The sequence below is a fragment of the Argentina silus genome, assembly GCF_951799395.1.
Source record: "Argentina silus genome assembly, chromosome: X".
NCBI classification, from domain to species: domain Eukaryota; kingdom Metazoa; phylum Chordata; class Actinopteri; order Argentiniformes; family Argentinidae; genus Argentina; species Argentina silus.
This window is the reverse complement of record NC_139653.1, coordinates 14,963,396-14,988,395: the sequence shown is the minus strand read 5'-3', so window position 1 is coordinate 14,988,395 and position 25,000 is coordinate 14,963,396. Positions and strand designations below refer to the sequence as shown.

General features: G+C 43.1%; 2 protein-coding genes across 15 annotated transcripts in view; both read left to right on the top strand.

Moving 5' to 3' along the window:
• The window catches only part of LOC310822787 (LIM domain-binding protein 1-A-like), a 22,749-nt gene extending 3,612 nt beyond the window's left edge, over positions 1 to 19,137 (top strand). Inside the window, exons 1-11 of one of the 13 annotated variants that reach the window (XM_083695282.1) lie at positions 6,932 to 7,264; positions 9,525 to 9,630; positions 9,947 to 9,991; positions 10,088 to 10,163; positions 10,319 to 10,421; positions 10,563 to 10,735; positions 10,977 to 11,099; positions 13,781 to 13,864; positions 14,160 to 14,283; positions 14,504 to 14,682; positions 15,848 to 19,137. In XM_083695282.1, coding sequence (XP_083551408.1) covers positions 9,611 to 9,630; positions 9,947 to 9,991; positions 10,088 to 10,163; positions 10,319 to 10,421; positions 10,563 to 10,735; positions 10,977 to 11,099; positions 13,781 to 13,864; positions 14,160 to 14,283; positions 14,504 to 14,682; positions 15,848 to 16,078 — 1,158 coding nt within the window. In that variant the 5' untranslated portion in view covers positions 6,932 to 7,264; positions 9,525 to 9,610 and the 3' untranslated portion in view covers positions 16,079 to 19,137. Of the gene's footprint in view, positions 1 to 6,931; positions 7,265 to 9,524; positions 9,631 to 9,946; positions 9,992 to 10,087; positions 10,164 to 10,318; positions 10,422 to 10,562; positions 10,736 to 10,976; positions 11,100 to 13,780; positions 13,865 to 14,159; positions 14,284 to 14,503; positions 14,683 to 15,847 lie in introns of those variants that run through there. The other 12 variants (XM_083695274.1, XM_083695270.1, XM_083695281.1 and 9 more) reach the window with 12 other exon arrangements.
• A 4,121-nt stretch (positions 19,138 to 23,258) lies between these two features.
• prom2 (prominin 2) overlaps positions 23,259 to 25,000 on the top strand; it is a 17,067-nt gene continuing 15,325 nt past the window's right edge. Inside the window, exons 1-2 of one of the 2 annotated variants that reach the window (XM_083695699.1) lie at positions 23,259 to 23,548; positions 24,953 to 25,000. The exon at positions 24,953 to 25,000 is cut by the window's right edge and continues 232 nt beyond it. In XM_083695699.1, coding sequence (XP_083551825.1) covers positions 24,971 to 25,000 — 30 coding nt within the window. In that variant the 5' untranslated portion in view covers positions 23,259 to 23,548; positions 24,953 to 24,970. Of the gene's footprint in view, positions 23,549 to 24,875 lie in introns of both variants that reach the window. The other variant, XM_083695698.1, reaches the window with a different exon arrangement.

Below are 25,000 nucleotides of genomic sequence, written 5' to 3'. Positions count from 1 at the left end.
TGTGTTATAGTATAATATGTAGTGTATACTGTTTTCTAGTGATGTATATGGTTTTCTAGTGATCAGTTCTACTACACTTGGTTGCTGTGAGGTGAGTTGAATGTACCCACACACTGTCTGGAGTGGTGGAAATCTGAACTGAATTACTTCAGGTCACTGGTTCTGAATTGACAATAAACACTTCATTCACTCATATTGATTTTGTTTCCAGTGTGATTTCTGAGGACGAACTTCATGTAATATATCAGCTTCAGTACAGGACCCAGATGGAGAGAATGTGTCTATGCATGCTGCTACTTACCTATTGAAATAGTATTGGTAGAGAGATTGGGATTAACCTCAATAGCCTTATGCCTACAAAAATATGTCTTACTAATATCAGTGTTTAACTTTTAAGAGGGGACACAGCACACATTAAACATGACTGAGGGAACCAACATCTGACACAAATTGAATAGCAGCATCCGCACTGGGAATCTCAGAGAGAGCAGATTCAATTTAGAGGCCAGTATCAGTTTAATGGTGTAGGGGCCAGATTGGTTTTAATGGTGGTATTGGATTTCACAAGGGGGAGAACATTTGGCTTTTGGGAGTGCTTGTGTTTTTTGTGCCTTCTTTTCTCTTCTTTTCTCTCATCTTCTACTCTTCTATTCTCTTTTATTATCTTCTTTTCATTACCTCTCTCATACACAAACTTTGTCTTTCTCCTCCTGTCGTTCTCTCGTCTTTCTGCGCTCTATCGTCTGTCCTTACTGTAGACTAGTAAAGTTTTAATGGCATCCACATGTTTTTGAAGGATGCACTGGTAAAGAAGTCCACCAACAGGTTTACAGTGTTCACTCTCTGGAATCCACTGAAGCACGCACACACGCACGCACGCACGCACGCACACAGCTTTCCTTCATGTTGAATGAGGTAAAGATTAAAGATTGTAAACAGAATTTGGGACCAAATATTTCTCGCTGGGGCATGTTTGGGCCGGTGGGTGCTCTCAGCACTGTGCAGTGGTCGATCCAGGAGAGAGAGAGAGAGAGAGAGAGAGAGAGAGAGAGAGAGAGAGAGAGAGAGAGAGAGAGAGAGAGAGAGAGAGAGAGAGAGCTGTTGCTGTGAGCGTATCCTTGGCACCTTCAATCACACAGACTAGTTTTGCACACACACATTTGTTTAGAATTAGGCGGATTAAGCTCACAAGGGTTCATGTTTATAAGTTCAGTCATGGAAATTTCCAATAATGGGTGTCCCTCTAGGGAGAGGAGAGACAGAGGAAAAGAAAGAGAGAGAGCATTGGAGAGACAGAAGAGAGACAGGAGGAGAACCACTCGTTTCATTTTACCCTCTTGAATATACACTCCCTCACATCTGTGAAAGAGCGGAATATTATGGGAGAGACCACACAGTTGAGAACCACTATGATAACAATACACACACACACACACACACACACACATACACACACACACACACACACACACACACACACACACACACACACACACACACACATACACACACACACACACACACACACACACATACACACACACACACACACATACAGGAATGTAAACAAACCAGCCTTCAAATCAGGACAACTGATTTACATCAGTGTGTGTGTGTGTGTGTGTGTGTGTGTGTGTGTGTGTGTGTGTGTATGTGTGTGTATATGTGTGCGTGCATGTGTGTGTACGTGCATGCGTGGCTGCATGAGTGTGTGTGTGTGTGTGTGAGTTAGTGTGTGTGAGTTACTTTGTGAGAAGGAGTGTTTATGTGGACTGTATTCAGAAAAGGACCTCGTCTTATCCTGTCATTGCTTCGTTTCTCCTTTCCTTGTCTCCTTTTACTGGTCAGAATAAGTTATCTATTAGTACACATGATGGAAAGCAGGTGCGTAAAGGAGAAATGGAAAGGCTCATTGACTGTGAGATCTAAGTGCTGTTATTGGTTTGAGCGTTCTAGTGCAGTGTGCTGTGAATCACCCAGTGAAATGCATTAGTAATGGAATAGATCTGTTGTGTCACAGTTGAGGCAATCACAGCCTTTGTGGAGGTTAAATGGTTAAAATAGATTGCTTGTGTACTAAAGATGCCCACCTTCTCCTCTACCCCTTCATTCTCTCTCTCTCTCTCTCGCTCCTTCCCCTCTCCTCTGTCTCACTCCTTTCACTCTCGCTTACACGCGCTTCATCTTTCTCCCTCTCTCTCTTTCTCCCTCTCTCTCTTTCTCCCTGTCTCTCTTTCTCCCTCTCTCTCCCTCAGTGCTGTGCGCAACATCAGTGTTGCTACCTCATGCAGAAAGTCACGTGGGTCCTGATTAGAGGAAAATGACTTAAAGCAGAGCTAAGATGGCAGCCAGGGCTGTTCTACAGTTATACAATGACAGGAGCCAGGAGAGAGAGAGAGAGAGAGAGAGAGAGAGAGAGAGAGAGAGAGAGAGAGAGAGAGAGAGAGAGAGACAGAGAGAGAGAGAGAGAGAGAGAGAGAGGAGAGAGAGAGCTGTTAATGTGATGTCATGTCTGTCAGCTGCAGAGAATGGCATAGGAAAGCTGGCAAGTGCCACTCAGCCACTCTGTAGAGAGAAGAGGAGGGAAGAGGAGATGAGAGGGGGAGAAAATGTCAAAGGAACGAGGGAAGGGATGTTTCTGTATGTGTTTTTCTTTCAAAACAAAGACTCAGTCATGAGGCTAGAGATAGAGCATCTTTAAGGATAACATATCTACTAAAAGACCATTTTGAGAACAGAGTTCAGTGTGAGGGGAGTAGGACTGAGGGAGAGACAGGCCTGTTGTGAGAACAGGCGGAGGGTGCATTGCAACTGTGTGTGTGTGTGTCTGTGTGTGTGTGTGTGTGTGTGTGTGTGTGTGTGTGTTTGTGTGTGCGCGTGCAAGTGTTTTATTTTTATCACAGTGGGTCCCTCATTGTGACCTGACAACCTCAGTGGGAACTGTGTATGACCTTTGTCCCCTGGTAGCCGTTGCCAAGGGATGCCCATCATGCCCAGTTAGCAGCTTTGAAGGCCATGCTGTAGGTCAATGTGCTTTGATGGAAAGAATAACTCACCTCTCTCTCTTTCCAACACTCACTCACACACACAACACACACTCACACTCACACACACACACACAAACACACACACACACACACACACACACACAGACCACAATAATGTCCATGTCAGACCACAATAATAACAATCTGTTAGCTGCCATGACGGTCCTGACAGGCTTGTGTTTCATAACTATAACAGTAACTGAGCCTGAGCTGATTGCTACGAACATCATCACTGGCTGCCGAATGACTTCAGAGCTATCCTTCCTCCCTCTCTCTGTGTGTATAACTGTTGACCTGAGCCTTGACAATCACTCTCTCCATGAAGAAAGATGAGACAGGGTATTGGCCGGTGTGTGGACATATTTCCAATGTTTGTTGAGTGAAACAGTCAGTTTGACATGTTTAAAGATCACCTCAGCCTCTTATCAGGGTTAGTTTCCTGTGTCAATAAAAGAGGCTGAGTCATTCAGGGTGTAGGAGATAACTGCAGTAACTGCAGGAAGTAACTTGAAAATGGATTAATTTCCCTCTGGAAAATCTATGCAATTCATATCCTATATTGAATTCATTTGAATGGTTCACCCTAAACTTGGTGTATTACATAGAAGAAGGTCTTTAGTCGATTTTTTTCAATACTGGTTTCTGTCTTCCTGACATAGGAAAGTCTGGTGAGGCTTATGATATCCCATTCCCCTAGTCTGCTTCACCCTTAGAGAGAGACCAGACCAGGGCTGACTGAGGGGTGGAAAGAGACCATAGACCAAAGACCTTAGTCTTGTCCCAATTTGGATTATAGAGTAAAAGAAAGCGTCATGATGTTAAACATCCTGATCAGCAGAGATAGCATTCATCTCAAGCTGCAGATTTGCTGTATGTTATTCTGTACGAGAACCACAAGAGGGCATCAAACCATTTTTTTTTTGCTTCACTCAAAAATCACAGGATCCAAGGACTGCTATCAACGTACAGAATACTGGAATTGTTATAATCACCGGAAATATTTCTATTGGTCCGATATGGGAAACGTTTGATTGAGAAATGAAAACCCCTCAAACAGAAATGGAATGCATCCTGGAATAGATCAGTTATAGCTTACTATTACATATGGTTGTAAGGCAGCACAATCTGACATGTGATGCCATAAGATACATAATATGAATTCAGTGTAGTGCTTAGCATTTAAAAGTACTGCATGGACTGCTTTTTGTGTCGGACGTGGGGATTAATGGCTTTGCTAGGCTTTGCAATCACAATTTTGTCCTCCACTGCCTCTGCTGAGGGCAGCAGCAGCCCCAGACCAATGGGGAAGAGAGAGAAGGGAAGACTGACATCAGTAGTTAGTATGAAGAGAGAGAAGAATGACATCAGTAGTTAGTATGAAGAGAGAGAAAAATGACATCAGTAGTTAGTATGGAGAGAGAGAAGAATGACATCAGTAGTTAGTATGAAGAGAGAGAAGAATGACATCAGTAGTTAGTATGAAGAGAGAGAAGGAAGAATGACATCAGTAGTTAGTATGGAGAGAGAGAAGGAAGAATGACATCAGTAGTTAGTATGAAGAGAGAGAAGAATGACATCAGTAGTTAGTATGAAGAGAGGGAAGGAAAGAATGACATCAGTAGTTAGTATGAAGAGAGAGAAGAATGACATCAGTAGTTAGTATGAAGAGAGAGAAGGAAGAATGACATCAGTAGTTAGTATGAAGAGAGAGAAGAATGACATCAGTAGTTAGTATGAAGAGAGGGAAGGAAAGAATGACATCAGTAGTTAGTATGAAGAGAGGGAAGGGAAGAATGACATCAGTAGTTAGTATAAAGAGAGGGAAGAATGACATCAGTAGTTAGTATGGAGAGAGGGAAGGAAAGACTGACATCAGTAGTTAGTATGGAGAGAGAGAAGGGAAGAATGACATCAGTAGTTAGTATGAAGAGAGAGAAGGGAAGAATGACATCAGTAGTTAGTATGAAGAGAGAGAAGGGAAGAATGACATCAGTAGTTAGTATGAAGAGAGGGAAGGGAAGAATGACATCAGTAGTTAGTATGAAGAGAGGGAAGGAAAGAATGACATCAGTAGTTAGTATGGAGAGAGAGAAGAATGACATCAGTAGTTAGTATGAAGAGAGAGAAGAATGACATCAGTAGTTAGTATGAAGAGAGGGAAGGAAAGAATGACATCAGTAGTTAGTATGAAGAGAGGGAAGGGAAGAATGACATCAGTAGTTAGTATGAAGAGAGGGAAGGAAAGAATGACATCAGTAGTTAGTATGAAGAGAGGGAAGGGAAGAATGACATCAGTAGTTAGTATGAAGAGAGGGAAGGGAAGAATGACATCAGTAGTTAGTATGGCTGTTGACTGTATGGCTAAGTGGCATATTGTAGCTGTTGGCTATGTATTATCACCAACCGGCCGTGTAGTTGTGAGGGACTGTGTATGTGTGTGTATATGTGTGTGTGTGTGTGTGTGTGTGTGTGTGTTTAGCTCCTGACTGGTGCAGATGAAGAGAACAGAGCTCAGCAGAGGAAACATGAATGCCATTGATATAAAACTTAAAATGTAAATGTAGGCTATGTCAGCACGTGTGTCAGCTAAATCTTAGAACCTGAGAGACACTCAATAAAAATGAATAAGACAGGCACCATTTTATTACACAGCATACTTTAGAAAAGTCAACACATGTTTATGTAATCTGACCTACATTTGAGTACAGTGCAGTATAACAGGATAAGAGGAGTGGAGAAGTTGTTTTTGATCTGCACCAGTAGAGGGGGGTGGTGTTCTTTGAATATTCCCTCCTCTCCACCTCTCTCTTGTCCTCCTCTCTCCCCTGCTCTCTCCCTCAGTGGCAACACTGTTCAGGCGTGACTCATCACATGCCCCTCACATGGGACACACAGCAGGCTGGGAATTAACCAAATGGAGATGCTGGACTGGGCCCCAGTAGTACTCAGAAACAGCTTCCTCTGCTCACCTCGCCTTTGCTTATCCGAATGAGCACCTAGAACCAAGGCTCTTCCTGTGGGAGAACCCTTTGAAGAATCCTTTTGTGTTTCACCCTTTAGAACCCTTTTTTTCAAATAATGTATGTGAGAGTTTTAGTATTTTAGCCCTGTAGGCACATAAGTCTCAATAACGCAGTACTTGTCACTCTGGCCATGCTAGAAAAGACAACTTGAACACGTAGAACACAAATGCCATTTCAACCTCTACCCTAACCTAACAAATGTGGTCTACTTTCAGTTTTGACGAGTATGTCTCTTGTGCCCTCCCTATGGTCGTATAGTGACAACTGTGGCTCTGCAGCAGCTACCCACTGTGTGGTTGTAAGGGCAGTAGATCTGTTCTATCACCCTTCTATTTGTCAACATAATGATAAAGAAGTAGTCCAGGGCTAAATCCGTAATTCCAATACTACTTGGAATTACGGGCCTTCCTCTAGCCTTCAATATAGGAATGAATAATTCATAGATAGCTATATCAGGAGAAGCACCTAGACTAGAGTACCTACCCACATCAACCTACCCATACTTGTTCTAATCTAAATACTGAATTGTCATATTCTTTAATTTACTGATTATAGGATAGTGCCATATACAGTGTCGCTTAATTAATAAATAAAAACTAGCAAACAGCATGTGCTTTTACTGACATTATGAGATGTAGCATACATCAACTTTTACATACCTACATCTTGGAAAACTATTATCAAAACACATCAAACTCATGAACATGGTGACATTTTATTCTGCAAACATTGATTGGTCAACAATGATCTGTTTTTGGTAGAGGGGCTTGTAGGGGGAGGGTGTAGTACGCTATACGGATTACGATGTGATTGAACACTATTGGGAGAGCAGAGCAGGGGGAATGCGCGAATGAGGGAAGCAGAGAGCGAGGGGGAAGCAAGATCGGACGGGGGCCATTGTTCGCATCTGGGTTGGAACAAAGGGTTTGGTTCCATCGCTAGCTGGCTACCTCCATAGTTTTCAAGATCTAGGCCAGTTAAAAACATACTCTGCAAGAGCAAATCAAACGAGACTAAGAATACACGCATTGGCTTCACTTTTGCTTGCTTTCCGTCTTGTTTGGAGAAGAAGACTGAATAACGACTACGCTGAAGGTAGCTATCATTTGGGATAGCTAGCATCGAAGCTAGCCAGCTAAAACAGAACTGGGGTGTTGAAATAAACACCGCGATTCGGTGCACACTTCTTTGCAGGTACAGTACTGTCTTGAGGCTGCATTAGAATTAATTTTGATGCAATATATCGCGTTTCCTGTTATCACATATATTGCATGATTGCACTTTCGATATTAGCTATGTCAGGGTCTTAGGCTATGCTTAGGATATGGTGCACAATTATGTGAAATTATGTGTTTGGCCCGACAAGCCGTGCTAGTAATGGAAACTGTGGTTTACGCTAGAATGTCAGACAGTGCCGCTGACAGACAATCAATTAGGTGGTTTGCTATATGGCTTGCAAGCAATCAACACTTGTGTGGATGTTCGGCAAAGGCAATAGCTGCTTAGTCCAGTTTTAGGTTATTACATTGGACATGGGCGTTAGCATGTATCTAAACACGGAGAGAGCCTGAGTGGGTCATCTAGGGAATATATGCCGCATCCTCAGCCTCCTCAGAGACATGGAGAGGTTGTCAGCCCTCTATATATGGTCCATCTCCCAGAGACTGAGGCATAGACTGCTCCAGACGCTGGGATGCTTCAGGGACTCATGTCATTCATCTCCATCTGTCTTGTGCAGAGCCAGACATGGAGCCCCCTCCTCCACTTGACACCCTATGTTGACATCAGATGGATGCCATAGTCTTAGGGTTATTGAATTGGATCCCAAACTATTTGAAGTGAAAGGAAAGATAGGATGGAAGTTACAAAGGCTCATGGTTATGTGGTACTCTCTCCTGCCACTGACCTGCATGCAACATTTCTTAGAAGACAACCTGTGTAGAGAATGTATGGATGAATGTTGATTAACGGCACCTAGAGCTTATTCTATTCAGTCATACAGACTCCTCTCCTTCTTTTAACCAGTGGCTTGTTTTCACATGCTTATGGAGAGACTCCCGCTCCTGCATGTTATCTGTTAACAGTTCAGCCCTAAAGGAGAAGTTGCTCTGTAGGACATATCTAGTCGAATATAGGAGGAATAGACTGGGGGGTGAAGGCTGTCTGGTGCTGGTGTATTGTGTATAGAGTTAGAATTCTATTTCAATGGTTTTGGGGGTTGTGTTTGATATGTCAAAGGTCAAGCCTATATAACTGCTGTGGTCTAGCCCCTTTAGAGGAGGTTCACCCCTAGAGTGAGGGGGAGGAGAAGACCTGACCTGACTCTCTGGGGTGCAGTGAAACGAGAGAGAGATTAGAATGGTGTGTACGTGTGTGTGTCAGCAGACACACACACGTACCCCCCCTTCAAGTGCTGTGTCCCTACCTGAGAGATGAGATGGTAAATGTGACATTTGTGGTAGCGGTTAGAAGTAATCATTCCATGTTTGTAGGACTGTCAATAGCATGACACAGTCTATCCTAAAGAAGTCCCCACCCCAATAGTATAATCTATAATATAATATAATATAATAGTATAATCTAGGTCCCGACAGTGATTTGCTATTTAGACCCAATACATCTGTACAGAGTATTGTACGACAGTGGCAGAGTGTTCACATTGTTAAATAGTTTTCTCTATAGTAATGGCCATGGCCAGAGAGAACCAGATACCTTGCTGTTCAGTAGAGCGGAAAGAGGGGAGATGGACAGGGCAGTATAGCCCTAGCGTAGCTCCATTCTCTCTCTCTCCCTGTCCCTCTATCGACATAGCAGGCCACGTGATTACTCATATTTTAGCCTGTATGATCTACCATTTTATAGGACATCTTGTTCACTATGGTGATGTAGGCTGAGTATTTTTCCTCTTAGTAGATTAGATGGGGTGTTGTTCTGAAGGCCTCATGTTGTTTCAGCATGAATGGCTCATCTGGGTAGGCAAGGGTTAACAACAGCAGCCGGGTAGAGGGAGAGAGTGGGGGATGGGCAGGGGAGGCGAACAGAGGGGGAGGCACACACACACACATACACACGCGCACACAGAAAGAACAGGATCATATGAGACTGTGTTTGTGCGAGAGGGAAGGTTTCCTATAATGAGGGCGAGCTAGGGACAAAGAGGATAGAGTGGACAAATCCAGGATTCCCTCCTAGGAGCTAGCTTACCATGAAAAACAAGACAGGGTTGTCTTTCTGAGACCACTGAAAAAAGGCTAGAATCCCTTTTTAAAATGATGAATGGTTATCTTGTTTCTCTATATGCATAGAAAATCCACCAGTTTTTTGTGAAAACAAAAGATATCATTTGGATGGCCAGCTTTTAGTTAAAACAGTCCCGATGAAAGCAGGATGTATGTAACTTGTTCTTACTTCAAACAAAGAAAATAAACATGGATATTTTTGTGTCTGTCTGCAGGCTGTTCGTCAAAGTCGTTCAAGCTGTACTCCCCGAAGGAGCCGGGCCCCAACGGCAGCGCCTTCCCCCCCTTCCACCCAGGCACCATGCTGGACAGAGACGTGGGGTAAGGATGTCTGGGGCAAACCTGGAGCGGGTCTTCTAACACTGTATAACCCAGAAGCATCTGACATTGTAAGATAGTTAAACTATGGCTAAAAGAGAAGTTCAGAATGCTCAGAAATGAATAAATGCTTTATTTTGTCCACTCCCTAAGTAACCCATTCTGAGCAAGGAACTTCTCTGTTCACTCCCATAGATGAAAGTTGACAGGAATAGTGTAGTTTACACAAACAAATTAACACGCACAATTGGTTACTGTCAGATGATATTAAGTAACAGGACCCTAACCCTATTTCACCACTTTGTGCTTCTCTTTACAGGCCTACACCAATGTACCCCCCGTCATACCTGGAACCTGGAATGGGGTGAGTACACTGACCTGTGGGTCTACTTTTTTTTTTTTTCTTCCTGTTTTCAGTGCCCCACCCTCCCTGTACTGACTTATCTGTGCCCTGTTCCAGGAGACACACACCATACGGAAACCAGACAGACTACAGGATATTTGAGCTCAACAAGCGGCTACAGAACTGGACAGAGGTATAAGAGACAACCATGCCCATTCCATCAGCTTTGGCATCTTAGCTGGGTGTGTGAATGTGACCCTGCAATAGAAATTGAGGGATTGGTTAGTTAGTTGATTGATTGATTGACTACCTAGTGTTTTAATGCTGTCTCCCCTGTGCCGTGGCCAGGACTGTGATAACCTCTGGTGGGATGCCTTCACCACAGAGTTCTTTGAGGATGACGCCATGCTCACCGTCACCTTCTGTCTGGAGGACGGACCCAAACGATACAGTAGGTTGTTCTGTAGCCTCCCTTTAGAATTCAACTGATAACAAATAGTATTTTTTTTAAGGGGTTTTTATAATTGCATTTTGACACAGATGTAGGATGTTTTTCATTGCGATTGAAACTATACAATGTTTGTCTCTACAGCCATTGGCAGGACGTTGATTCCGCGGTACTTCAGGAGTATCTTTGAAGGGGGCGCCACTGAGCTCTTCTATGTACTGAAGCACCCCAAGGAGTCCTTCCACAGTAACTTTGTCTCTCTGGACTGTGACCAGTGCACCATGGTCACTCAGAATGGGAAACCCATGTTCACACAGGTAGAGTTGCCGGAGGCACTATGCTGCTGCTGTCCATTCACAAATACATATTCCACTCTTCATGTACACATTTTCAAATACACATTCCACTATCCTCTCTTGCAACAACAACTGTAACATTTCATAGAAGAAATGTTACTCATTCTATAATGCATGCGTAATGATTTGCCTCTGGCTGCACGCCCCAACCATGACCCATGTTCCTCAGGTGTGTGACCTCTGCCTTCTCCCCCTGCACTAGGTATGTGTAGAGGGCCGTCTGTATCTGGAGTTCATGTTTGATGACATGATGAGGATCAAGACTTGGCACTTCAGCATACGACAGCACAGAGAGGTCCTGCCTAGGAGCATCCTGGCCATGCACGTGAGTGACACACACATGCACACACACACCCTAACAATTATTGGGCAATTATTTTTCCCAGGGGGCCACATGAGAAACAGAAAATATTATGGAGGGCCGGGCCAATAGCCTGAACTCAATTCTACATAACATTAATTTTATTTCTTTGTAAAAAGCGGTAAATTGCATTGTTTTGACAAGCTGTGACTGGTAAGAGTAAATGTTATGATTATTAAGCAATGAAAAAGTGAGGTTGCCTTACAAGAAATGTCATTTATTCAATCACAAAAACAATGGTACACAAAATAAGAATGTTTTTAACAATTGTGACTTGCTCATTTCTCCACTCAGTCACATTAACCCCAAAACACATGTTAGTTTAATTATACAGTATTGTTGGAAAGAGGAGATCCTTAGCTTTCTAAAGACATCAATATTGTCTTTGTACTCCAAATATTAAGCAGTCTAACCATCTAATTTACTGTTTCAGTTTTTTTTTCTTGTTCAGTGAGAGAAATCTAGTCTCTGTTGGGCTTTAACAAGTGTATCAAAGTCAGGCTGAATGTCTGAGGTGGCTATGTGAAGCACAGCTGACAGATGATCATCAGTGAGAGAGGATCTATACCTGGATTTGTTAAACTTCATCAATGAAAATGTTTGTTCACATATGTAGGTAGATCTAAAGAGAACCAACATCTTCTGAGCATGCCTCCTCATGTTTGGAAAGTTCTCCTTTTTGAGAGAGGAGTAAAAGTCCAGCACTGATTCTGACTTAAAGTGCTCTGCCAGTATCACATCAGATTGCAGGTCAATGAGCTCCAGCTGAATGTCACTGGGTGCATTATCCACAATGCAGGTGAAGGGAGAGAAGATCATGCTCATTTCATCCTCAACTGTTTTGAAATCTTCAAATCGCCTTGAAAACTCACCATGCAGTGCTCCTAACAAGGATGAGTACCTGTGGAGGTGATCAGCTGATGGTTTGACTTCTTTCAGGGTTTGCATGTGAGTGAGAGTGTTGCTGTCCAGTTGGCTTGAAAGAAACTGCAACTTTCTCATGAAAGCCTTCACCAGGCTGTGGATTTCATGAACAAAAAGGCCCTTGCCTTGCAGTTTGGTGTTCAGTTCATTCATCAGTGCAGTCACATCCACAGCAAATGCAAAATCTGCCATGAGAAAATCTGTCTGAGAGCTCTGGGATGTCTTTGCCTTTCTTCTCACAAAACTCCAGAATCTCTGCTTTCAGGTCCCAAACTCTTTTCAGCACTTTGCCCAGGCTGAGCCATCAGACAGTTGTATGGTAACCAATGTCACCATGTTCAGACTCATGCTCCTCCAAAAGCTCAACAAACTGTCTGTGATTTAATGCTCTTGCCCTGATAAAGCATACTATTTTAGTTACAACATCAGTAACATGGTTCACTTTTAACACTGACTTGCACAACACATTCTGATGTAGAATACAATGTAAAAATACCAATTTCTGCTCTGGGTCGATTTCAGTCACTTTATCTTGCATTCGTTTCAAAAGTCCAACATTTTCCCCCGTCAGATTTGGACAACCATCGGTTGTGACACCTGCCAGTCTGTCCCATCTCAGTCCCAGCTCGTCCATGCATGCATTTACCTCCGTAAACAGATCGCTCCCCGTCGTCGACCCTTTCATTGACCGCACTGCTGCCAGCTCCTCCGTAATCTTGAAGTCTTTCGTTATCCCACGTAAAAATACAAGTAACTGGGCTGTGTCACGGACATCACAGCTCTCATCCAAAGCTAAGGAGAAAAAGTCCAAATTTGCAATCTCACTTTGCAGCTGAAGCTCCAAATTCCCTGCGATGTCCTCGATCCTTCTCGTCACGGTTCGCCTGGACAGCGGGACTTTCTCAAATGCTTCTTTTTTCTCGGGGCATATTAGCGCCGCAGAGTCCACCAAGCACTCTTTAATGAACTCCCCCTCCGAGAATGACTTGCTGTTTTTAGCGATTTTGTGGGATATCACAAAGCTGGTCTTGGTTGCTGCCTCACTGGATGTGTGAAGCTTGGTAAAAAAAAAAAGCCTTGTTGCCTCTGTAGCTTAGCTAGCAAAGCTTCTGTTGTCCGTGACCGTTCAGCACCGGTCAACTCTTTGTATTTTCCCGCGTGTTTCGTCTCGTAATGTCGATTCAAATTGTAATCCTTGAAAACGGCAATCTGCTCTCCGCAAACTAAACACACAGCTTTACCTCTGACTATAGTAAATACATACTTATCAGTCCATGTTTTGTTGAAAACTCTGCATTCGGCATCGACCTTTCTTTTTTTGGCGTGACCAGACATTTTGAGGGCTATCTTGTGACAAGGTAATGTCAGATACCGTCAATCAGACTCGTCTCATCACACAATGTTTTACGACACGTCGTATCGAGTCATTAGGTACGCTTAAAAAAACGTATAAATAAATAAAAAACAATACGTTTATTTTCTAATTTCCATTTATCCCTACGGGCCGTGCTATGCCCAGGTCTGCCCTAACCCCTCAGATGGCATCGCAAAGTCCTACCACCATCATACATGTTAGTCCCTCCCTCCTACTCTATGCACTCAACCTTCAACTCAAGAATGCTGTGGGATGGAAGTCTACTGTGTCTCTGATGCGCTTGGCCAAAGTTAATGGTGTTATTAACCACCTGTCCCCATGTTGTCGGCTCTGTCTCTCTTCCAAGGTGCAGGACCCCCAGATGCTGGATCAGCTGGCTAAAAACATAACGAGATGCGGCCTGTCCAACTCCACACTCAACTACCTCAGAGTAAGTGCCCCCCACTGTCCAACTCCACACTCAACTACCGCAGAGTGACTGCCCCCACTGGTACAATGCTCTCCGCAAAACTGGTATATTTGAAAAAGTAAATAATTAATTAAATTATTCGTGTATCTTACAGTTATGACTATAGTATTTTATATCATGGTCATGCTTAGGTGCTCATGGTGTGTATTACAGGACTGATGATATTGGTAGCTCTTATGGATCTCTGGCTGTGTCCTGGCTTCTCCCTTTGTCCTTACCACTCTCATCGTTTCCCTACCTCCCTCTTCCCTTCCAGTTGTGTGTGATTCTGGAGCCCATGCAGGAGCTGATGTCCAGGCATAAGACCTACAGCCTCAGCCCCAGAGACTGCCTCAAGACCTGCCTCTTCCAGAAGTGGCAGAGGATGGTGGCCCCACCAGGTAACACACACACATCGCACATGCACACATACACACATCGCACATATAGACACACATTGCGCATACACACACACACACACACACACACACACACATTGCACATCCACACACACACCCACATTGCACATATAGAGACACATCACACACATGCATGCACACACACACACAAACACAGAGACACTGCGTAACTGTTTACTCACACTGACCCACACATTTTCAGCTCCATCTCTCCCTGTCTCTCCAGCTGAGCCAGCGAGACAAGCGCCCAACAAGCGGAGGAAAAGGAAGATGTCCGGGGGCAGCACCATGAGTGCCGGAGGAGGCACCAACAACAACAGCAACAGCAACAGCAAGAAGAAAAGCCCAGCTAGCAGCTTTGCTCTCTCCACCCAGGTACCTGTAAGCATCCTGTCTATATGACATATATCTGTATATACGTCAGTAAGCAGGTAGGGCTGGGATAGTTGGGATAGGCCTGGGTTAGTTAGGATAGAGCTGGGGGTTAAATGAGTGGACGTGGTTGGGAGTTGTGGAAGTAAGGATAGGTCTTAGGCTGGGGTTTGGGTCTGAAGAAGGAAGGCTAGGGCTGGGGTTTTGGAATGGGGAAGATAATAATTGATAGTTGGGTAAGTAGGGATGGGGCTAGGCTTTAGATTGGGTAAAAAGGGGTTGTTGTTAATGGTGATGTGATGTGGTAGTATTTGTTTATGAAGCCAAAGACAGAGTTCAGAGACACCCTGTAATGTAAACCACTTCCTGGTCCTCTAGGGCCACAGGCCTAACCACTGATACAGGGTCAGAAGTGTCCTCCTCCCTCTCATGGTTAAGGTTAGGAATGGTTAGGGTAATCTGATTCTGGATCTGTGTTCAGGGGCAACTTTGTCACATGTGGTTTAGACATGCATTCAAGTCTTATATGACCTATAATCACTCAGCCTACCAGAGCACATGACTCACGCACAGATCAGCAGCCGTTGGTTGAGTGAGTGAATGAGACCCGAGGTGGAATGAAAACCCCCATGATGCAGCACTCAAGGATCAGGGAGGCCCACCGCTGCTGACCAATAGGGAAGAGCGATACAACCACAGTCCTTGGAGCAGAGGATGTGGTTGGTCCTGTATTGGATGGGATACTGTGTTGATCCAGGTTGGGGGTTCTGGTGCCTATCTGGTGCCTGGGAGACAGAGCTGTGTCAGGTTGTGAGTGGGCAAGCATGGAAAGAGGATACTATCATTGTCTAACTGTTTCTAACAAGTTGATAGGCTTCAGAGCTTCTGGTAGGCTTTCTCTACAATCTTCATGCCATTTGAGCCCTGCTAGGATGTAGTCAGTCCCCGAAGTAGTTTATATACATTAATCACACAAAGTTTGTTATTTAATAAAAAAATTATTGGCCAGGGCAACCTCCCGGTCTCACCTAGTCCAGAGCCCATTACACCCCACTATCCACGGCAGCCTCAGCCTCAGCCCCATCCCTGCGTCCAGTTAGACGGCCATTTAGCCCCTGCCCCCCCTGGGGATGATGCAGGGATAATATGTTGCGGCCCTTGCTGTCCCCTCTAGGACGTGATGATGGTGGGAGAGCCCACTCTGATGGGAGGGGAGTTTGGTGACGAGGACGAGCGTCTGATCACCCGGCTGGAGAACACGCAGTTCGATGGGGCGAATGGCCTGGAGGATGAGGACAGTTTCAACAGCTCGCCCGCGCTGGGAGCACACTCCCCCTGGAACAACAAGGCCCCCTCCAGCCAGGAGAGCAAGAACGACAACCCCAACTCCCAGTCCTCCCAGTAGAGCTCCCAGTCCCCCTGGGGTCCAGCTGAGCCAACAGTCTGGGAAGGGGATGGGGGGTGAGAGATGGAGCACTCGCTAGCTCACTATGGACAGTTATTTTTTTGTTTGGCGGGAGGGAGGTTAGGGGAAAGGGGGGATGGTCCATTGACTGACAGGCGTGTGGTTGCTTTAAGGATAGTTTTGAAGTTTCAACATGCTTATCTACCTGCAGAATCCCACTCTTGCTCTCTCACACTCTCGCACATGCTCAGTGGTGCTCGGCCCTGGTCCTTGTCTCTTGGCACCCCACTCTCCTCTCTGTTACGTTAGCCCAACTCAGCTCTGTTAGGTCCTGAAAGGCCATTGTGTGTGTGCGTGTGTGTGCGTGCGCGCGCGTGTGTGTGTGTGTGTGTGTTACTTTGCCATTGCTGCTCACAGTCAAAGCTGGGTTGGGCCTTCGATCACAGTGCTAGCCATGATGGCCGGTTCTTGTTCCAACCTCGGGTCTCTGTGTGCGTTAACTTGACAACGCACCTCTGTTTCTGTTGTGCTCACCTCACAGGGAAGGAATGCTTAGCTTTATTTAATCTTTCCGACTAGTCAGTAGAAAAAAGATATACGTTATTGTGTGCACTGCAGCATAAATCCAACGCTCAGTTTTTAAAAACTAAATTATTTGTTTTGTAGGACCTGGTTGGAACAAAAACCTGTACAGTGCCGGAGCTTGAGGACCGGAGTTGAGAACCACTACGCTAACAATACACACACACACACACACACACACACACACACACACACACACACACACACACACACACACACACACACACAGACACACACACACGCACACACACACAAACACACACACGCACACACATACACACACACACACACACACACAGCGTAAAGCATTGAGGTACTGGAGAGAGGTCGTGCTCATCAGGTCTGGACCAGAGCACCAGACGCTACAGAAGTGGGTTTTTTATTTTCTATGTTTTGAATTTGTTTCAATTTTTTATTTTTATAACAATTTCTAAAGATAAACAGGCAAGCAATCAAACAAACAAACAAACAAACAAACAAACAAACAAACAAACAAAAAACACCCCAGAATATTCTTTGCACTGTTTTCCACTGTAACTCCAATCTATTTTTCTTATGAATTGATGGTGTATTTTGTTCTTTTTATTATTGCTAATATAATAAATGTAAAACATCTGAAACCTGTGGCTGGAGATGAGAATCTACGGTAAACAATGTATAAATATTACTGTTAGATCATTTGTATAATTGTTATTATGATTACTACTTCTATATAAGTGTGTTGTCTATGCCTGAAACATCATCTCTCAGTGTCAGACAGGATAACGAGGTCAACATAAAGCCCATTGATTCTGTTCCAAAGGGAAGGTCCACCAATAGGTGATGCTAGTTTCAAACTGGTTGGAGAGACTTCGTCTTCCGGCAGGTATGCCATTTTAACTCAATGCAATGCAAATGTGGACAGTGTTGCGCCATCTGTTGTAAGGCGATGTTAGGGGAGAATACGAGCTCTGGAGGGTGACATTGAACAAACCACAAAAGCACGTCACTAAGTCAGACTATCCCCACTAGCTTTGATAAAGTCACTCTGATGTGGAACTGTTAAATGTACAACTATCTGTTTGATTTGTCCCAACTGCTCAGTACCTCACTTGTCCATACCTCAGAAAGTACAGACACTTCTTCTTTCTCCAATTTGCTACTTAAAACATTTTGAAACAATTTTGACAACATTGTAAAATGAAGAAAAACAATTTTGTATTGGCGTGAGTTTCCCAAGAAAGTTTCTAATCACAATTTTAAAAGCTACAGACCAAGGAGCTACTTGCAAGATCCTTTTAAATATGGACCCCAATATGCTATTTGTTTATTAAGAATCATTTTTTGTGGGCTTTTTCCCCTCATGTTTTGTGTCTTTGTGCTCGTATATTTAAGGTAGTAGTTTCTGTATAACTGTTATTCTATGTATTCCTCCTTAGGGTGCTCTAAGGCATCCCTGTCTAATGTAAAGAGATGAAAAAAAACAAAAACATCCCTCTTTCTAAACGATTTAAACATAAGGGTACAATCACCATTTACGAGAGAAGTTTGGCTATATTTGGTTCAACATACAATGTATTTATTTTTCTATAGTGTGTCATTTGGCCTGGACTCTGTTCACATGTAAAGTGTCCATAATATAATTTAGTGGACCATGGTGGGCTGCGCTGGCTATACCATCTCAACTGTACTTTACCCTATCAACAACACACATCATTGTCACTCCATCAATATTCTGATATCATGTAACATAAGGTGGCTTACCTTTCTCTCTCTCGTCTTGCCATGATATTAATTATTGCGTAATGATCTTGTTGCTTTTCCTTGGTGGTAGAATGGGTGCTCTGGGCCTGACTTGCAGGTACATGCGTAGTCTCACCACCAGGGGTCTCCCTGAGCTCCAGACAAAGCTTTGTAGCACACCACAAGTTCAAATGATCAACTCTGCTGCTGCTTCCCTATTCTCCACCGTTTCCCTGAAGTGTGTACTTGGGCACTCCCCCAAAAGTGCCCAAGTACACACAGTGTATTTAAAAGCATAGGATTGGTGTAACCAACCATTTTTTCCATTCCTTTTAAATCCCATATATACACCAGTCCACCATTCGGGAAAAGAGTGAAGAAGACAATTGGGATGCAGCATTCATGTTCTAATTGCTAAAGTGTCTGAAGATCCGGCAGCATGTTGTTTTGAACCTCTGATCATGGTCTTTAGCAGCCCTCTAATCCACTATTCTGGTCCAGCAGTTCAGCAGACTGACTCTGAATGGAATCTGAGGGCAAATCTCAAATGGCACCTTATTCCCCCTATAGTGCACTACTTCAGGGAGCAGGGTGTCATCTGAGAGGCAGCCTTAGCGGCGATGTACCCATAGCTGTCCCCTGTAGCGCCTCTTATCATAGGGGTGGTTTGATATATATATATTTTGCCTAGTTTCTGCCATTGATAATTCATGTATGGTATCAATAAAGATGAATTTTCACTTAAGCACTGCTTACCTTGTGATTACTGGTGACTGGTGTGATTAAAAGGTGCTTTTGTTTTTGCTCCGTGTACTTTGTAATACATAATGATTCCTTGGATGGGTGTTTCACAAATCAGTGTGATTCATAGAATCATATTTAAGTGATCGGTTGCTAACATGGCAGGCACCCATTAGAATTCAGAATTTGAGAGCTTGGCCAAACTAAAGTGAATTTGGGGTTTTAGCAGATGTGATATTACTGAGTAATGGGAAGTATGATGACTGTAATTATGATAATGTAGATGATTTCATCATTCTCATGAATCAACTTTGGTTAGGAACAGAAGCGTAGGTGTGGAAGATGTTCATTGTCAATCCCATGACTCAAACCGTAGGATGTAGGCTACATATAATCTGAAAAAGGCAAAGATGGGGGACTAAAAATGAGACTTTTGCTGACATTTCAGCTAGAGCCACTATGATTCAGTCCAGGAGTGGAGTAGGAAACTGTCTGGCTTCTCTATGAGAACAAGCCACCAACCCAGGAAATCCAGCATGCCCACTCACCTGCCAGGTGTCTGGAGGATGCAGCCAGATCAAAGGTCACTGCCGTGTCTTCTGTGAAAGGGTTGTCAGGGCATATTAAGGGATAAGCATGTACAATAATTGGTTTACGGAGGTGAGCTAGGAATCGGAGGGAGGGAGTGATAGGCAGATAATTGGGAACTGTGTATGTGACAAACACTGAGAAGCACAACAGAGAGGAACAGTGAATAGATACTGGGATTCAGCTTTCAAAGGTAGGCTGTCTTTGGAGTCAGGAAATTAGAATTATGTAAAACATGTTTTTATCTCTTGCAAAATATGCAACATGTAAATGTTTCATCTCTCTCACTAGGCCGATGACATCAGATTGCATGCAACCGTGTATTTATAATGAATTGGCCTATGTCAGGTAGAATATGTCAAGCTACACTGTCTGCTCCATTCAGTTTGCCCATACTCCCTTAGCATTTTGTTTGGTGTTTTTAGATTGAAGGAAATGCAAATCCAACATTTCTAATTTGTATGGTAGAGGAGATGCCAAGTGGAAAATTCAGTCTTTTTTTTTTTTTTTTTTTTTTTTTTTTAATGCAACCTCAATCTCGACAACAGTCTTGTCCTCACATGCTCTTCAGTCCCCTCTCCAGTTTGGACTCCTTCAGAAGTACAGTGAACCTCTCACAGGTGAGGACTCCTTCAGAAGTACAGTGAACCTCTCACAGGTGAGGACTCACTAACAACACCCTCTCAGTGTCATTGTCATGATCTGGGCACAGAGAGTTTCTGCTCTTGTCCCTGTTGCTAGGCATAGTTCAGCTACTGTGGGTGGTCCTCAATAAAAGATCCATTATTCCTGTCAAGGCCTGTTTTATTGATATGAATTGCCTCCATCTACAATGTTAAGATGTTTTTTCATGATGAACATTTACACAGATAGTCTCATATTGCATCAAAGACAAAGGATGGAGCAGTAAGTGCAGTAGGCAAGGCCTGTTGTATTGGGTGTGATTCTTTCCTTTGTCTGTGATGAGGAGATGGCGGTGTGGTGTGGGTTAATGTGTATCTCGCCTGTAGACTTGGCCTGCTGCCTGAGGTGTTAATGTGAAGAGGAAATGACACTGTGTTTAACTGTTGATGACTGGAAGGTAAGTAATGAAATTAATGAGTATATTAAAATGGGTTAATGTTTTGAGTGAAGGGCCACTCCTTCACACAAAGTTTTGGAATTTTGAGTTTCAAAGCACTTCCTGAATTGATTAGATTAGATACAACTTTGTTGTCCATCCAGGGATGGACATTTGTTTTTGCTACATAAAAACATAAAATCATGAGACAGACATTACACATTTAAGAAACAACATCCTGTCCTGCCTAATCACTGCCCATATTGCAAATGCCCAAAATAAATACACAGCCTTCACACTACCCGGGGGACAAAAGAGTTTTAAAAAAATGTCCGAAAAGAAATTCAGCCCTGTTCGCTGTCCAACCCAGGTGTACAGTATATTGTGTAGATGTATGTCATGCAATTAAAAAAAAGAGAGCGAAGGTTGTTGCACAATGTTAGCCTAATAAACACACAGAGATACGATATCTGGTGCTTTTGGAAAGTATTCAGACCCCTTCACTTTTTCCACATTTTGTTGTGTTATAGACTCAATTTAAAATGGATTAAATTATTTGCCATCAATCCACACCCAATGCCCCAGAATGACAAAGCGAAAACAGGTTTTTAGAAATTTCAGTAAATTTAGTAAAATTGAATTACAGAAATACGTCATGTAATAAGTATTTAAGTTTTCAAACCCTTTGCTATGACACTAAAATGAGCTAAAATGCAAAAATGTCATCAACAAATCACTCAATAAGTTGAATTGAGTCCATCTTAATGCAAGGATAATAGTTTATGTCATTTTGGAATTAATATCTTTGTTTTTATAGGGTCTCTGATTTGCATAGGATTCAATTACACACTGTGTAGATTAGGATGTCACTACCAACTCAGCAAATTTCATAATGTTCTCTTGATCCTGACAAACTCACCAGTCCCTGCCAGTGACAAACATACCCATAACTTGATGCAGCTACCACTATTCTTCACACGAGAGATGGTGCAGAAACTGCATTGCATGTGCTGGATTTGCACCAAACTTAATGCTTTGTAGTAAAACCAAATAAACACATTTCTAGCCACTTTCTTTGCTGTATCACTTGAATTCATTGTTGCAAACACAATTATGGATATGAGATAGATTATTTTCCATTAAGGCCACTTGGTAATAGACCAATTTTGTAGAGTGACTGAGATGACGTTGTCCCATCGACTGTGCTTTTTCCACCATTCAACTTTGTCGATTTTTGTAAGTCTCCCCAGGCCTCAGGGTCGCATTCCTGAGCAGTTTTGTTCCTCTCCATTTGCTCAGTTTGTAATGACAACCTGATCCACACAGTGTGTAATTGATTCCTATGCAAATCAGAGACCCTATAAAAACAAAGATATTAGTTCCAAAATTACATTAACTATTATCCTTGCATTAAGATGGACCCATTTCAACTTATTGAGTGATTTGTTGATGACATTTTGGAATTTTAGCTAATTTTAAGAGTGTCATAGCAAAGGGTCTGAATACTTATGTAGATGAGGTATTTCTGTATTTCAATTTTAATAAATTTACTGAAATGTCTAAAAACCTGTTTTCGCTTTGTCATTCTGGGGTATTGTGTGTGGATTGATGGCAAATTCTTTTAATTTTAATCCATTTTAAATTGAGTCTATAACACAACAACATGTGGAAAAAGTGAAGGGGTCTGAATACTTTCAAAAGGCACTGTATTTGTTTTCATAAACTTCCTGAAACTCTACTCTGATAGGGCTGTTCCTCAGAGGGACCATACATAGAGTTAACTGTCTGTTCCTCCCTGTTATTTCCTGCATTTTTGGGCTGGGCCGTTACATGTTTAAACACCTTATCACTGGATGAATGTACTCAGAATGTACTGAGTGAAAGTCATAGATTTTCATAGAATACTGACACTTATTCCAGGCACTGTTAAAATGATGAAATGATGTATGTGCATCATCCTTGTCAACCACGAGACATAAGAAAGTGAAGGTAGAACACCTACTTTAGTACACATACCCAAATACTCCTAATTCACCAGCCTGTTTTTATTTAGTTTAACCTTTATTGATCCAGGAAGTGCCATTGTGTAACATAACTCTTTCTCTCTGTCATGAGGTCTTTGTCTATCTGACATAGAGTAACACTTACTTCTCTTTTTTCCAGAGTTACTCAACATTATGTTCAAACTGACTTTAGTATGCACTTTTAAGCTAATATAAACATTTTCTGGTTGGATTGTCTTTACCACTTACATTTTTGATAGGAAATTAAAAACACTTGTGTTTGCTAAACCTTTCACTGCTAAGCAAGCACCCTCCTCAAACAATTTGTCTTGCGCCCCCCACCCCTCCTCTCCACAGCACTCTCTGTTTGTCTGTTCTCTTCTCTTTCTCTGGTCTTTGTGTAAGACCCTCCCTTTCTCCCTCCAGTGATCCCTCCTTCTCTCCCTCTATTTTTAGTGCCAGTATTTCACCAGGCAGGCAGGGAGGCAGTCAACTTCAACTTCCCAGCAGCAGCAGAACCTACAGTATTAGGTTTCTCAAGGGAGGGACACTCACAAACACTTACCTGTGTAGACCGGACACGCACATCTACACACAGACTTGAGCAGACACAAACACACACATACACACACACACACACACACACACACACACACACACACACACACACACACACACACACACACACACACACACACACACACTCCTGGAGTCTGTCCTTCACGCTCCAGCTTCCCTGGCTCACCTGTCCTGGCTCAACTGACAGAACAACAGGTAAATTCCCACTCGTTCTCTACCCCTTTTTCTTATCTTCTATCCTCTTTCACTCTACTCTCCCCTCTCTTTACTTTAACTCTCCTCCTGTCTCCTCTCTCCTCATTTCTCCTTCCTGATCCCCCTATCCTCTCCCTCTCCTGTACACACAGAGGGAGAGGGTGGAGGAGGGATAGTAGTAGAACTGCTCTGTGAGAGTTTGATCCCGGAGCTGTAGTGTAGGTCAATATCCTGAGTCAGTCCAGTCGTTGGTCGACTGTTGGACTGTAGGACCGGCTGTGTGCTCCAATAAGAGTGTGTACAAAAGAGCTGGGCACCCCTTTCTCTCTGCTATGAACAGCTTTTGTTTACATTGTGGGAATAGAGAGATTTTAGTCTCTCTCTCTCTTTCTCTCTCTCTCTCTCTTTCTCTGTCTCTCTCTCTCTCTCTCTCTCTCTCTCTCTTTCTCTCTGCTATGAACAGCTTTTGTTTACATTGTGGGAATAGAGAGATTTTAGTCTCTCTCTCTCTTTCTCTCTCTCTCTCTCTTTCTCTGTCTCTCTCTGTCTCTCTCTCTCTCTCTCTCTCTCTCTCTCTCTCTCTCTCTCTCTCTCTCTCTCTCTCTCTCTCTCTCTCTTAAATGTGATATAGTGAATGTGTTCAGAGGTTATGTAGGGTTATGTATGTTCACACAATGTCCTTAGTAAACAGACTAGCCTCTGGTTTCACCTTCCCTCATCTGCCTCTGTCTGGCTAAACAGATATGATGCAGGTATCTGTGATGATGACCACAGTTCTTACATATCCAGTTAGTGTTTGAAGTCTGTACACTGCCCATTGCCCAATATCCTGACTAATGTAGAATACAGAGTGTAAGTTATCGAATGATTTCATGTTTGTAGTGATCATCTGACAGTGAGTTTCTTTATGCATGTGCTCATCAAGATGACATTTTGAAAATTTCATATTTGACATTTTGAAAATGTCATCACTTTTAAAAGCCAGTGTTAAGCTGTGGATGTGCCAATATTCATAGATAGAAAAGCACGTACAGTACACATGAATGATGGTAGGCCATGTTACTAGGAAGTTAATAATGCTTCACATCGACATCGATAATAATTGTACATGTATAGACCACCATTAATGTTTGTCCCATCATCAGTCTTTTTCATAACCACTGTAAGCCGACAACACCAGTTCTCCATTCCAGAGCTTATACTCTATTATCTCTTCATTTACTCTATGTGTGTGTGTGTGTGTGCATGTGCGTGCGTGTGTGTGTGTGCGTGTGCATGGGCATGCCTACTGTCATCAATCCAGTCGCTCTCCTTTATGTGTTTTCAGGCCCAGCATCAGCGAGACAGAGATGGTGCCATGAGGTGATCACTCCTCACTACTCTATCCCACCAAGCCTTTCCCAGTCTGTTTCAGCTGCAGTGATGGGAGTATGTGGGAGTGTATGGAGGTGG